Below are 16481 nucleotides of genomic sequence, written 5' to 3' on the forward strand. Positions count from 1 at the left end.
CTTCTGTCCTCTACTTACCCATAGAGGGTTCTATTGCTCTTTTGACTCTACTGAAAAGACTTTTCATTAGAGCCTGCCCTAGTGTTTCTCAACCACTTTCCGTTCCTTCACTTCTGATTCCCTATACATACATTATTGAGTTCCAGACAGATTTTTAAGTCTCATTTTGCATTCCTTCAAGGTCTGCTTTACTCAAGCCCAACGTTTTTTTTTTTGTGTGTTACTGCTCTTTGTATGGACTCTCATTAGTAATTCAAACCTGAGGATATTGTGATTGCATTGTTAGAACTTCTCAACTCCAAGCTTATCTATCACGCCTACACTATTTCTAGTGATTAGCTGCAGTATCACTGTTAACCTTGTAGGCAATTACATCATTTAAGGGAGCAGCCTTGTACTGCCTTACTGAACATGCAGCTATCTGCATTTTTACACTACTGACTTTTTTATTTCCCCCTACTCTGTACCAGAATAAATGAAGTCACTTGTTCCTGTAGAGACCTCTTTTAGACCGATTGTATTTAAAGACCATACATCTTTTGATCTAACTCCTTAATTCAAAAACTTTTTTAGTCCGTAATATCATGCAAAATTTTGAGAAGGACTGTGTCACTCTGACCTGCTCTGTATCTCAGTTTTCCACAGCATGTTTCATGCTCGTTCCTTGCCCTAAACTTTCAGTGATGTTAACCAGAGTTCTGAACATGCAGAACAACCGCAGACTATGCAGAATGCAGGACACCTGCTGCAGCAAAGAGACAGGAAAGTTATCAACTACTAATATAATTCCATAGCGTTAATTACTGTCCTGATAAGCCTCTTAGAGCAGCCAACTGCAACACTTCTACATATTCAAGACAGTAACCTAGGCTATGTTCCTAAAATGACATACAACACTGCATCTGCATGATGCAAAGTGCTGAAGTAGTAGAAACCCTGCAAGTTCAAATTTATCTAAAAATTCTTAAGGAATGGGCAGATCTTTGGACAAATAAGATATTGTCTGCATGCATGCAGACAGAAGAGAGGTGACATAAACATCATATTATGCACTCTCAGTAAACTGACAGAAATTCAGAAATGTGCTCATGCCCATGCTAGATCTAATCTGTACTGCCAGAAGATCACAGCCAAAGAAAATTGGGATTATTCTCTACCATTTGATAACACAGGTGGGAGAACTCTCTCTCTGCACTGTGCTTTTTTCTCTGAAGACAGGCAGTCAGATGCAAGAATACGGTGTGTTTCAACATATACCCTCCTCTGCCGGTGAGCGCAGCTCAGCCAAGCTGGAACAGCAAGCAATCCCCATCACACCTTGGACTCACTTCGATTTCTGCTTGGTTGGAGGGAGAGAGGAAATGGCCACCAGACTGTGACTTAGAAAGCTTTAATCACCAGTCAGGCAGAACATCCTCTTCCTACACATTCAGAAGAGTAAGGACTTACTAGTTTGTCCCCAGCCCTAAACTGAACCTCCAGACCAGAGCTTAATGTGATCTGTCACCCTGGAAAGCACTCAAAGACAGTTCACATCTGTAGAAAGGAGCTGCCAATTTTGACCCCGTCTGCTTTTAGAAGACGACAGCCACGCGTTGCCCCTGATTTCTGATGGACCTTTTACAGGGTAAAGTGTACCCTTTACAGATAAGCTGTAAACTCTATACAGCTGGTTTTATTTCAGATGTGTAAAATGAGACACAAATGGAAATCTTGTTTTATATGTGTTACCAAGCTTCCTCCCTTAGTTTGCCTTTCATCTGGAAATGCTCTGGGCTCTAATAACTGACTGACTTAGTATCAAATTACAGCTGAAGTTATAGACACATAATTAAATCAAACTTTCCTTTAAACATAATACAACTCACACGCTATTGAGGGGACCCTCAACTTTTGGTTTAAGCGTGGGATTTAAAGCCAGGAATTCACAACTGATCTCAGCTTGACTTTTGACTTGTCTGTTATTATCTTTGTCTCATACTTCACAGGGTGATTGCAAGATTTATTCTACTAGTGTCAATATGTGCTTTGAAGACGTGAAGTGCTAGCTAAGTGCCAAGTATTATTACTTATTCAGTAGCCTTGTTTCCTACATTAGTCGCATTTGCACAAAGCATGCCTAGCTTTTCAGTCAAATTTTACTAGTTTGGTTTCCTTTCTTCTCTTTCATTTTTCATGATACATTTGCTTGGTAGAAGTTTTGGATCATGGCGGTCCACATCCAGCAGTAGGAAAGTCATCCCTTGCACGTAGACAGCTGCTAGCATTTTTACAGCCATACCACCTAACCCTGCTCAGAACAAATCTTTGCAAGACAGTGCTCAGAACAACAACAGCTATTGGTACCTTAGAATTTGTCTTCCCATTATTCATACTAAAAATGGATCTGCACCAATTCTAATGACAGTATAAAAACCTTATTTAGAGCTGGGGTAAAAGCTTTTTGTAGCCAGGCATTATCCTGCAATGTTCCAAACCACATTTCTTGGACTCTCTCTTCTTATAATCATTAAACTGTCATATCTTTTCTTAATTCAGGACTAGGCTTTTGTGCAGTGAGATGTTCCGGTCTTCAGGATTTTTGAGGAAACCTCTTCATGCAGTACTCCTGTGTCCTGAGTTTTCTTTGCAGGAATCTTGTGGCACTGCTCTCTGCTTTTAGAGACAAAGACTGGATACTACAGCCCTCAGCCAGTCTCTCTCTGGATCCAGCACAAGGCCAGCCTATTTGTGCCTTTAAGTTTTGGTAAGATTTGCTGTGAAAATGGTAAGTGTGTATTAACTGGAACCACTCCCATAAAGCAGGATGAAGCCTTGAAGGATTGAAAGTGGGTTCTCCTAAGAACTGCAAGACACATCTTTTCTTCACCATTTGGCTATATTATTTCTGTTCGCTTTGGAATGAACAGTATCAAAGCATCTAAAAAAATTTCTGCTCACACATTTAATGTGTTTTAATTTTCTTCTTCTAGACTATCGGCATCAGAGACCTTATTGCCCCATCCATCTTCTGCTACTTTTCACAGAGTTTTTTGTGCTAGAGACTGCAGAAGTTAGTTTGTTTTAGCACTAACTCATTCCCTTTCTAAATTCAATTTTTACATTAGCCAGTTTCTCAACTTACAATTTATTTGACTAACTGCTTAATGACCTATGAAAAAATTGTTTTAAACCCATATGTTTAGTAGAGCTGCAGAAGAACATACATCACTCCTTCCTGATCTTTCCACAGGTACTTGTTTAGATATATGTAATGAAAACAAATATCTTTCACATGTCACTGCTGTGTTTCCCTTAGCTTCCCAAAGAGCGATGTAAAAGGAGCTGTACTATCAAGACCAGCTTTCACAGTCAGAATGACACAGATGAAGTTTTCACTTTTAAAGTGAAGTACATTTACTTAATCGCTTCCTCCACCTCTCCCCCAGTCTGCATATTTTAATTAATATGAATTGTTACACAGAACAATAAAGATTTTGTAATTAGGTAATATGGTTACAATGTGATTTTCCAAAATGAAAACCTTATGTATGACTGAAATATGCAATTAAGCCATTCACACGTTTACTAAAGTGTTCCCTTCCTTGTCTGGCTTTCTTGGCAGTTTCTGATGTTTGTGTCAAAAAACGAAAGTTAAAAAATGGCCTACCTCTCATAAGAGAGCTGTGTACAAGACCTGTTTTTTTTAAAGACACCATGATGAAAAAACAGAATAGTTCCCACTGGTATGGGGGAGTCAGGCTGCCATTTGTGTTCCTTGGGACTGCTTATTTCAAGAGGCTATGAAGACACAGATTTAAGTGTCTCCTGTAGAAATGGACATGACTCACACAAGCATGCACCAGACAGTGAAAACCACTAATGAGTTTGCTCTACTCATTGTCTGGAAGCTGTCTGATATAGTCAAAGATGCAGTCAGTTTTCCTTGAGAAGCTCATGTACTCAAACCACCATCAAGACTTCAAGAAGCTCAAGAAATGGCAGTGGACATTGTAAACCAATAACTAAAAATTCACTGATTCAATGCTGACATGTTATCTCGGTCAGCTTTCTGAAAACAATGTGCTCCTTCGGTAGTGATACAGAGCCACTGACGTGCAATCCTACCTGCCATTCTGTCCTCCTTAGCACTGCAAGGATTATTCTTGCCAGGTGAGTCACTGTCCTTAAAGGGCTGTCAGCCTCTTTCACTCAGAAATAGGTTCTTAAATATTCCAGAAGAATTTTTAGTGTGTCAGTCAAGTCTGTAAAGGTGTGGTTAGAAGAATTTAAGAGAACTGGGTGCCTCCTCCCATTCTGATGTCGTTCTCCTTAGGTACTGTGCCAGAGAAGGAAGAAGTAGTCATTGTACTTTGGAGGTATTATTTCAGACACAGAAGGAGTCAAAAGCCACTGCTTCAAATAAAGGCAAATTATTATCACACCTCACTGTGAAGCAACACTTTTTCCCAAGTTCTTGCAGGTGCAAGCACTAACATCTTGTACACAGGCATGTTGTACAAAGCACCGTTTCTACTACTGGCCTCCACCTCTAGTGCACTGCTGGGATCTGCACGTCTCACTGGCCTCAGCCTCCCTAACTGGTGTGTAGTGAATGGCTTCGCCCAGTCCTGCAAGGGCTGTGATTCAGAGTACAGATGCTGGCCTACAGAAGCAGCCTATGCAATCTGCTTTGAATATAAAAGTGCGTGGGGCACGCCACCCCAGCCTGAGCACGGCTCTTAGCGTTCTTTTAAAATCCCAGCCAATGCAGAGGTGCCCATTTTTTGACCTTTTACCATCCCTTTTCAAGTCTGTGCAGCTGGCCTCACGTCCAGTGGCTGAACCCCCACCTGCTAGCTGAATCAGACTAAATGTAACATGCTGTGATTCCCAGCATACACCAATAATTCCTCAAGCCAGCACAAGAAAGACTGTATAGAAATTTCGGAAAGTTCTTTGAGAGAAGAGACATCTGGGTTGCATTCCCTGCTCAGTTAATTGCTTTGTGCAAAGCAGAGCAACTTTATCGGGAGGGACTGAGATCCTTAATAGCAAATGCACTGTAAAATTGACCCTTTTGTGGAAGAAGAACCTCAGTCGGAGAGACCAAGTCCCAGACATCCCAGGCAAGCTTTTTAACCATAGAGCAATGATAAATCAGCATTGTGTTACTCTCTCACCCTTCTGAGTCTCACAAATGAGACACATGGGAAATACATATATTTTATATATATGTTACAACACATCTAGTAGCTCGGTGCTTCAGAACCTAGGTGAATGTGTGCGTGCTCAGCAATGCAATGTAAACGTCTGTAAGGCTAGGATTTTGTGCTCCCTACATAATAGGCTTACATCATGCACTGTGAAGTGAAAAGAGTTTAAGGTCTGCACGTCGTGTCCTCAGTTGTACTGATACAGTTGCATGCAAGGCAAGTCTGTAAACCAGATTGTTGAGGTGGTGACCATTTAAAAAAACCAAAACATTGCCAACCAATCAAAAAAAAAAACCCCACAACAAACTAGTTACCCCTTTTCTGGAGTAATTTTCAACCGTATTACTTTGAAAGCTCAGTTCACAATGCAGTGTGACGAGCACTTCTAACAGCACGGCTGAAGGAGCAGCAAATTTTGGTGTAAAGGACAGGAGCAATTGGCCAGCAGCAGCAAAGACTTCTAAAGCCAGTTTTGCAGTTGAATACACTACACTGTGTAACTCATTTCCCCATATAAAACTAATCACTGGAGTTGCTTTTTTATCTTCAGAGGTGTTGCTTTTTTATCTTTAGAGAAAAGTTGCCAGGGCCATATCCACAAGATCATCTGTTTTTTTTTCTTTCTTTCTTTTAAATCATGGCATCAGTTGAAAAAATAAATGGATACTAAAGCTAGAATTTAAACATACCGTGCCAAATTACTTTCTCCCCAAAATGCTACAAATATGCAGATCAAAAAAAATTCAACTGGAATTCAAGGTTCTCAGCAGTTCTGACAAGCTAGAGTCTGAAAATCTGGCCCTCAATACATGTACGTAGGGCACCAATAAATTGTTATTTTTATACCTACCCACAAAGAAAAAGCAAGAGACTGAAATAAGGAAATCACTGCACATATTCAGATGGATAAGTATCTTGTAAAATGAATAACTATGCAAGGAAAATCATTAACAATAGAGCCATCTGCTGTATTTCAAAAAAACTACACCAGCAAAAAATCTGAAAACGTTAAAATGCTTTACAACCTGAATTTTTCACTACTCCATGTTACAAAAAGTGATCATAATGATTAGTACATCAGTTTAAATTACAGGAAATGTGTATTTCTTACACCTCTTCTAATTAAAAGTAATATGTACTGGCATAATACTGATCCTCTGTATCTAATGATACTAATTGACATTGTAGCTGAGCATGTAAAAAGCCTGAAATGCTTCCCATTCCATTTGAAGTAGATAAGCATAGTGTTGTGTAAGGAGACAATGAGGTCAGCAGCAAGTTGAATATTTATTTAAATACTGACAAGATACTTGGATGATTTTTGCTTGCTCTAAAATAAGAAGAAATTCCAGGTCTGAAGAGCTTACAGTAGAAAAAAAAAATCAACACAAAAATGAGGGAAGTTTAGAAGTGGTTCTTAGTATATCTTTACACTTCTCTCTATCAATATTCTTGAAGAGCCCTCTTTCAAGCACGGTGAAAAAAGCAGGTGTCTAGATCAGAGTTCAAAGAACATAGCCTTATCAGCCAATTCCTGGTTTTGCATCTTAAAGATGGCATTAAAACACAGCCCTAAAAGCCTGGTTAAACTAGGGAAAATTATACCAGCGCAGGCCAAAGTTGCAGAGCGAATATACTGCTGTAAATCTGTGTTCAAATGGGTGCTTCGCTACATTCAGTCTGCAATGGCTATAGCTATCCAAAAAAGTAATACCTACAAACTATACGCAGCCCCTAAAAACTCTATCCTGCTCATGGGAATGTTTCTTAGCTGAAAGGTTCAGGATAAAAGACAGACAGACTCCTAAACATCAGGTCAGACATAATCAAGTTTTCAAAGACAGGGAAGACTGAACACTTTTTGAAGCAACAATTAATTGCCGGTAGCAAGTGCTACTGCTTTTGAGTGTGCCAGTTAAAATCAGTTATAACCGAGCCCATCGCAGCACCTGCTGGAGCACGTAGTATCCTTCCCCTCGCTGCGTGTCCAGTACAGTTGGTTTCCCGAATCGCAGTCTCATAGAGGTGGTTAGAAGTGATTGCAAACCAGAAACGAGAGTTGTCAGCATGAATCTTCACAGGAAAGTTCCCCCTGCATTTAAAATAAGTTTACGAGCCACCTACCTACACCACATCTGTAGCTCACCACAATTGCCTGGATAATATGCGTATCTGCCTCAAATGTATGTATCCTTATTAAATATACCAAGGATCAAACATTTGACAACAAATATTTGTACCTACAAGTTTTGCCATTTAGCAGTTTTAAGTGTTATTTATGCAGTTATTTGTGCAGTTTTTGTAGGTTATACAAAACAAGTGACACTTCATTACTACACCTGCAACTTCAGTAATTGCTGCATAATAGTTTTTGCCTACTATCGGCAAAACTAAATTTTCATGACTAGAATTTTTTAAGCTTCATAAATAATATAGCAAAGACATTCTTAGCTTAAAAACACATATATTTACCTGCCATCATAGCTATCATACTGGCTTTGTAGACATTAGCAAGGGACCCCAGTTCACCTGTTGCCAAGATTGTTTTCATATGAGCTTCTCCACAGGCCTCTCGGCACTGACGGATCTCCTCGTAGAGACCTGTGGATAAAAGCATGTGAAAATGATCAAAGCTGACTGAGAGACATTTTCAAGTATGGCTGTAATTTCCACTTCTGGATTAATTTCCAATCTTATAATTAGTCATAGCACTCAAGAACTTAAGTTTTGCAAGTTCAATAAATTACATGACTGGAGGTAATTAACAATGCCACACAGTTTCAGACTTAACTTAATAGCTATTAATGTCGGTTCTCTCAACACTAAGAATGTGCACAGTATGACAAACACTCATAAATACATCAGGAGTAAAAAATGCTATGCTAGTCAAGATTGATTTTACAACAGCTTTTTCAGCAATAAATATGGTAGTACATTGAATCAGTACTTGGGGACAGTTATGTTTTCCTGTCCACATGACATCACCACCCTCTCTGTCTCCTTCAGCCACATTTGCCAAAGGGCTCAGCCTAAAAGACACCAAAGATATGACCAAGTTGTCTAATTACAAACATCAGTGCCACCTGAGATGCCATCCCCCTTGGCTTCCAGCTGCCACTCCTGGACACCTCACATCTCCCTTTGGTCTCCTACCGTTCTCCCTACCATGGGACCAACTTGGGAAATCCGATTATGGAGCTAGATGCCTGTTTTTAGGCATCTGAATCCCACTTTAAGCTTTTTGAAAATAAGAATTTCCTGAAAAAAAATCAATGCAGTCTGCTAACGTCCCTGGTGAGGAGAGACCGAGGCCTGGGATCACACCCCAAGGACCAGCAAATCCACATGGATCTGTGTTTACAAACCACCTCAAGTAGTCGCGTTGCCCATAAGGTTACTGAGGACTTGGACCACCCTGTGCCATGACCTCAGACGGCCCCGGCAAGGGTGAAGGAAGCACCGCGGCAGGAGGGCCAGCAGGACAACATCTGCCTAGCATGCTGTGGAGCTACAGCTCCACAGGCAGAGCTGGACCCTCGCTTCTGATGCCCACGCTCGCTGAGGAAGCCGGCTGGAGCTCAGGAAGGAGGTTTGTCATGAGCCACTGTTATACACACAAGCACTGCCACTGGCACTGACGCAGACAGCAGGACTGACTTCTATAAAGCCTTTTAGATTGGAGATAAAGCAGACCATTATCTCCGTATCTTCACACCACTTGGAAAACAAAAAGCAAACCCTGCCCTGGAGTTGCCCTCCCTCCCCACAGAGAGCTCCACTGCCTTTGGAGGGCTTCTTGCTATCAGTGTGTCTTCTGACCTTCAGCTCTCCTTAGCTTTCATCTCCAAGCAGTCAGCGTGTCCCTGAGACAAACCAGCACACATCCCACCTGCTCACCGCTTCTCAGTGAACTGCCACTCAACCAGCCGGCCACCGACTGCAGCCAGGGAGAAGCAGGGACAGGGAGAACAGGCCGGCATTTGGCTGCTCATGGACGTTGTCCAGAGCAGACCACCCCCTCGCAAACTCCTGCTTCTGGATCTACAAAGTGTCATCGCCAGAGGCATGCTTAACTTTCTAACAGCTTTATATTTTCACAGACTCAGTAAGGACCGGAATAAATTTGGACACAACCAACTGCGTTTTTTAAAGAAGGCTAGAACTTGCAGACCTGGTCAGGTAATGCAACACAGGGAGCACAGGAAACCCTCCCACCCTTTTTTTGGTAAAATTCAGCAGTGCTCCCACAAAATTGTAAACACAGGGAGATTAAAATAGCTATCAAAACATAGCTGTTAGAAGCTGGCCACTTGGGGATGATTAAGAGCCATCCAGTGTTAATGGTGAAACAAGCAGTTCTTACAGTGTACAGTCACCATTTCTGGGATTTGATTTAAATTTAAAAAAAAAAAAAAAGACAAAATAAGCAAACAGGGTCCTTTGCAAGAGAGTCCTTTTCACAAATTGTATTCAATCTTCAAACACATAATTGAAAAGTTTTTTTATGGAAGGCTAAAATACAGCTTTTAACAACTCTTTCTTGTTAAAAAAATCCAGGATGTGGCTATGGAGACTAAATTTTTTTCAGCATACTAGCTTTCTTTTCTCCTCAGTCCTCAAGCGAGACCTGGAAACACACAGTAGGGTTTGCCAGCTGCCGTACGGCTGGACCTCCCCTCCGCCCGCGATGCTGCCGCATCCTATTGATGCCATCAGCACACCAGGCGGCCGGGGCTGGGGTCTCTGGGGTGGTCCTCTGAGATGTACTACACACATTAGTAGACAACTGGCTAATGCACTTAGCAAGTCCCTTTATAGACACCAGGCTTCACCTTGTTTCTTGCTGTGTACCAAAGGTGTGAATTAATCAGTACTAGCATGCAGTCTAACATGTTTTATTGATCAATTGATGATACTCCAGAAACCTACATCAAATCGAGACTCAAAAGGAAATACAGAGAACCTGTGCTATTTTCTTGTGCATTTGATAACACTGCTCATGATAGATCCAAATGCAATCTCTTTTTGTGGAGTGACTCTTTCCTGAAGCTTTTGGAAAGCCAGAGAAAGTAGCTTTCATGTTCTTCTAGTTTCTGTAACAAGAAGAAAAGACTCGAGTTTCCTCTACCTTTAAGATACACCGCCAAAAATATCAAAATAAAATCAACAAAGTGTACATTTAGGTTGGATTCCATGAAAAGAAATTATATTCTGTGTTCACTGGAGTTAGTACTGCAGCTACAGCATCTTCCCTATTGTTGGAAGGTACTTTTATATGCAATTAGTGCCAAGATCATTTGAACAGTCTCACTATCTGACAGCACGCATCAACCCACAGACAGGAACAACTGATGATCTTCAATCATCCGTGTCTATCAGGTTAGCTGAGGTGGTGGAAAAGTGTGCATACTTTAATGGGGCAGGTGTGTAGGTAATAAATACTGCTCTTTATTCAGAGAACAATTATTGCAAACAATAGCTGGTATCATAGGACATTCTCAGCCCTACAGTAAAAGCACAAATAGAAATGCAACTACCTCTGGGACAGAGAAAATTAACCAGAGCACCCCAGTCCCAGTACAAGCAGGGACTGCTTTGATACAGAACAAGAGCAAAAACTCCTTTCAAAAATAAAAGAGAGGTTCCAATACTCACTCAGATTTAAATCAAGACACAAGTAACCTGATTATTCTGAAACTTCCTGGCAAATGACTAAAGTATGGGTGGAATTAATGACACTTGAAAATGCACTCAGTGTTTCAAGGGGTCCTGGGCTTCTTCTGGGACAGCCTGTGCTGCCAAAAAGACAATCATTTAACTACTCAGTTCCTTCAAGCCGATCAGTAGCAGGAACAGAGCTGGACACTGTGGTTCTGGGAATATCTGTAACCTATGCAGAACACTAGTAACTGACACAGCAGCTAGAGCTTCTCTGGTTAGCAGCAGTGGCAGAAAGCTTTTGGGAAAAACTTCTATCACAGAAAACCCCGCAGGCATATTTTCTGCTGTGAGCTAAGACCACCATGAAGAGTTTGCAAGAGATTCTCCTTCTGACTGCTAAAAACAGGGAAAAGACAATCTCAAAGCAAATGGCCAACACTGTGTAGCATCTTGAACACAGCACCAACACTATCCATTCTAAAAGAAGTCTAAGTCTTAAGCCAGGAAAAACAAGCAAACAAACAAACGAAAGAAACCAAAATCCAAAGCAAGCCAACTTATATAGAATGTATTTGGAGCCAGATGCTCACTGATGTAGTGTGTAGTAGCTCCACTGACTTAGCTGTTAAAATGGATGTGACATAAGAACTCTTCTACTTTGCACCCACTTACTTAAGATACCTTGCTGCTTTCATGAACTTTAATAAATGCATCCAATAAAAGCAGATCTAAAGTAAAAAAAATTCAGATTTTATAGGAACAAAAAAAATACTTTCATAGCTGTGGTTTTAATTCCACTGTTATAAAAGATAAGTGTTGGAAGGTGGCTTCTTTGTAGTTTTCCTAAAAGTCTAACTATTCAGTACAAACATTACATTGATTTTTTGCAGCTATTAAATGCACCACAGAAAACATGCCTCCCCCTAACACATCTCTCAAGCAAACATCCCTGACAATTACTGCTGGCTATAATCTGCCCTAGATTGTCTAGATGGCCTTTTGCTTTGGTCTAATACACTTGTTCTAAAAACCACATAATAAAGGGGATAATCCATATCTCCTACACAGGAAATGAAAATATTAAGGGGGAAAAAACACAGCTTAAATTTTTATGAAACAGCTTTTCTCCAAAAATGCGGTGATAAAACCACTTTTTCTTTATTTTAAATTCAGCTTATTTGCTGTTTTTATCTAGTCAGTCACATTGACTGATGTTAAGGGTAGAAACTGAGACGAGGAGGGAAGATGTTTTAATTTCTGTTAGACCAAAAGATCAAGGTAATCACGATGGGAAACTGGAAAATGAGCTGGAATCCCTTCTGTCTTGCACATTAATGGCAGGTTTGTTAACAAAATGACAAGCATAAGGCTATCAGCACAACACGACTCTTTCAGTTCTGCTCTCAGCCACATATGTGCAACTCCAGGCTCCAGTGATTCACATGAAACTGAAAACAGAGCTTGGCTTCAGGAATCTGAGCTGCTGCTGACAATATAAGAGAGAAATTGTGCAACTAGACTTTGAGGTCCCAAGTCAGCTTGCACATCTAGAAAACGGTAAATGCAATTATAATATTTCTGAACAACATGTGGAGTCTTTTCCAAGTCTTTGGAGTGCGGAGTGTATTTTCCCTGCCCTGTTTATAAGGTATGTAGCACAAAAGGGGGCCCCAATGCCTGAACAAAGCCTCTAAACTCGAAGTTGCATAATTATTAAGAAGAATTGAAAGGCAGCTTTCATAACGAGGTTATACCTAATGTATTTCATGGATGCAGCTGTGTTAAAACTTCTTAGAGCATACTTCTTTTCTTCTCTTTTTCTTGTAGGAAACTTCAGCTGACATAGAGCAAAGGATAGGTTATCAAGACCTCCAAAGCCACTGACACTGTGGTAGGTGCTTGCTAAAAGCTGTGGAACTAGAAGTAACATTACGGTATCCCAGGCAGCTTCAGAAGGTACAGCAAGTCCAACATATTCATTGATAACAGGGAAAAAAAAGATTTAAAAGTCCAGTTCCTTTCAACACTTTGTTGGTCAACTTCATCACTTTTTACAAACAGGCTCCACATTCTGGTCTTAAAGACATTAAATTGTGATTTTTAAGCTTAATATACACTTTGTCAAGTGATACAAGACAATGGTTGAGTAAACTATTGTAAAATAATACTGCTTTAAAAGCTAATAGGTTGTAAAAGGTATACAAGTTCATAAACTTAAATCTCATTCAATGTTATTTTCCAAGCTAAATTAACTGTCCAATAAAGTTGCTTTCATGTTCAGCACTATCAAAAAGCTCTTAACAATTACTTTGTAAAGATCTAGAAAATATATTCTGAACGTCATAAAGAGTTCCAACAATATTTAAGAACTGCTTTAAAATAACTTGACGTAAGTGGACATACACTGAAATATTTAATAACCAAACAAGCCTTTGAAACAAATCAGAAAGCAACACTGTTCTATCATGGTGACCCCAATTATTGCACAGGCTAGAGGAAAAGCTAAAAATATATGAACGGTAAGATAAAGCATTCTACCATATATGTATTTTTGTCAATAACTCCTGAAGTTGTGAAGACAGGCAGCATGAGAAAAAACCGATAAAAATATACTAGTGTTATAAGCATAAGCAGAGGTTCTGTCATAACTGCAAGGCAGCTCTAGTTGATGAAGTACCTTGAACACAGGCACTAGACTTTTTCAATTTTATGTAGGAATCCAGCCCAAGAAAGACTTCTTCATCCCTTCTAGCTTCCTTAAATGTACTTTATACATTGTGGTGTATCATATCTAATCGTTAGATAGGGCTGGAAAGCTGCATGTTCACATAAGAAACGTACATCTATTGAAAGCTAAACATGAAGTCAGAACACTAGATTTTCACCAAAATATTCAGATGACCTACTGAAGTAATTTTTTTGGACGGGCAAGTTAAATATTAAAATTTTTCACCCTGTAGCATCATCATCTGGATGGTAAGTAAATTCTGTTCCTGAGGTAGCTTTTTTCAAGACCATGTAAATATGTGCCATACACAGGTTCACGTTCGTAAACAAACTTTCAGAAAACATTTGGAAATAATTTCAATTCTGCCCTCAGTAAAAGAAATGTAAACTAACCATTGCCAAAAAAAGGATGGCTTTAAACCTTGTCACAACTTCACTGTGGATAAAAGAATATGCACACCAAATCAAAAGTCATCCTTAATTTATTTATTTAGTAAACTGACAGCTTTATACTACATCCATCATTGCTATGTCTGTGTACTCCTCCCCTGTAATTTATGACCACAGAAAACAATTTGTTTCCCATATAGAAAAACCTAGCAATATATTTCTGGTTCATTTCAATCACCGATACAAACTTTCTCTCTGAATCTAACCCTGTATTTCTCCTCCGAGTTCTCCTTTGCGTAATCCTGGGCAATGTAACTTCAAGCCTGCATTTGCAATGGCCTGCATGCACTAACTTTCTGATCTCTGCTCTACACAACTTGCACTTGACAGCGGTTTGTACCATGAAGTCTGAAGCGTGGTAAACACAATTATTTGCTACAAGACAGACTTTTCCAGACACAGTTGCAAGTTGCTGCTCAAGTCCAGTTTAGTGGTCTTTTTTAGTCTTGGTGGCAGATCACTGACTCAGCTCGTTTTGTATCCAAGACCTTTACGTGCTCCCAGTGGAGCGCAGCTCCTGGAGGGAGTACCTGCTTTGTAGACCATAGTGTAGACCCTAAGAAAGATACAGCACAGGAAGGTGTGCATGTAGTCTTGCTGCCAGCTGGTAAAGGATTTGACCATCATTCTGTCTTAGTTGAAACGGCTCAATCACCCGGTCTCCATATTGTAGCAATTTCTGGGGACATACCTAAACTTAAAATAGCCACTCTGAAAGAAACAAATGTCTGCAACAATGCCCATCCTCAAGAAGTCAAACATTTGTAAAGCTGCATATATTTAAGAGCAAAAGAAAGGAGATGGTAAATACTACAAAAGAGGACAAGATGTTAGAGCAAGTGGAAACCAGGATCTCAGTCATGAAGACACAGATGCATAAACTTCATTTTTGGTTTAATTCTAACTGCTAATTGAAGGAAGATCAAAATGAGAAAACATGATCTGTTACCATGATGACTGTATTTCCTTAACCAAACTCAGGTACCAGGGGTCCCTTATAAAGTCTTCCAAGCAAACAGGCTATTACAGCAATGCATTATACAACTAAATGGAAAATTCATTCCAAGACAATGATGTGTTTACGTTCACATGGAGATTAGTTATAGGAGCATTGTCAGCACTTAAGGCAAACCATTCACAGTACATTAAGAAAGCAATTAGAGCAAAAACCATCTTCAGTATTATTGTTCTTACTAATTAGTAGTAGACTACAGGCACAAGAACATCAATAATAATATGAACGGTCAATTTGTACCCTCAACTTTCAGGGAAAAGAAAACAACTAAAATACGTATTTTTGTCAAGAATTGAAACATGTATATTTAACAAGGTATCATCTACATTAGCAGCCCCTTGGGGTTTTTAACAAAACTGTTCAAATAATTGGACTATAGGCATTCACTTCCATTCCACTTGCTATTTTTTTTTTAATCCTGTACACAAAATCCTCTAAAGGCACAGAAGGAATAGACCTGAATTTTCAAAACACAAAGTCATTATGAATACCCAACCTGACAGAACTTGTAACAGCATTCTTTTAAAAAAAAATCCGATCACTAGTCAGAAATTAGTTAAATAGTTCCGTGCCCCAGATTATCTGTCACTCTTAGGGAAAGGACCAAATTCTCCAAGGACTGATGTGGAGACTGGAGAAAGACAGACAGAGTTTGCACTATACACAGGTTGTGCATATACACAGGCTTAGGTTCCTTGCCAAAGGGTGGGTACTTACCTTCCCACTGGCCAGTCAGCACCAGACTCCTGCTAATGACAATGTCAATCTCTCTGGCACCATATTCCACAGCTAGCTTTATTTCGGCCAGTTTGGTTTCTAGAGGAGTTTGTCCAGATGGAAACCCAGCAGCCACTGGCAAGAAGGAGGATGCAGGGAGAGGGAAGAAAATGTTTTATAAATTGACCATAAAATTGCAAATACCTCTAATACACCAAAGAGTTTTGAAAGTTATTCCTTTTTTTATCCCTACCACAATTTAAAAAAATCTAAAGGCATCTCATCCTACCCTCTCTTCATCCACAAGAAGCATTTGCTTTTCCCACAAGAACCAACGTCCAGCAAGATACTAAGTACATCTTGCAAAAAGGTCTCTTTCACATGCCTTAAATTTTTCCAAAGCAGCCTACATAAGAAAGCACAATATCTATCGCTTCCAGCAGAATCGAGCAAACAAGGCGTGAACTCATATATGAAGCAATACATACATTTTTCATTCTCCCCAATTCTTTTAAGTAGTATTTCAAGCTAAATCCCAGTAATATGTTTAACAGCTAAATCACAATACAGCAAAAATTGTTTTCAATGAGGTCTACTTAAGATTACCTTCATGATGTTTAAGTACAAAACCCAAAGGTAACTTTGGAAATGGAAGAAATATTTGCTCTAATTGCCTCTTTGACATATAAATGCATTTAGCATGTATTTTTCCCTAC

The 16481-nt window shown here is 39.7% G+C and overlaps 1 protein-coding gene across 1 annotated transcript in view; it reads right to left on the bottom strand.

Moving 5' to 3' along the window:
- Nucleotides 1-7667: 7667 nt before the first annotated feature.
- The window catches only part of LOC104074429 (putative deoxyribose-phosphate aldolase), a gene marked incomplete at its 3' end in the record, with an annotated part of 15219 nt that continues 6405 nt past the window's right edge, over nucleotides 7668-16481 (bottom strand). Inside the window, 2 exon segments of the mRNA XM_009574536.1 lie at nucleotides 7668-7796; nucleotides 15766-15900. Coding sequence (XP_009572831.1) covers nucleotides 7668-7796; nucleotides 15766-15900 — 264 coding nt within the window.

The sequence above is a fragment of the Fulmarus glacialis genome, unplaced genomic scaffold, assembly GCF_000690835.1.
Source record: "Fulmarus glacialis isolate BGI_N327 unplaced genomic scaffold, ASM69083v1 scaffold44483, whole genome shotgun sequence".
In the NCBI taxonomy this organism is placed as follows: Eukaryota; Metazoa; Chordata; class Aves; order Procellariiformes; family Procellariidae; genus Fulmarus; species Fulmarus glacialis.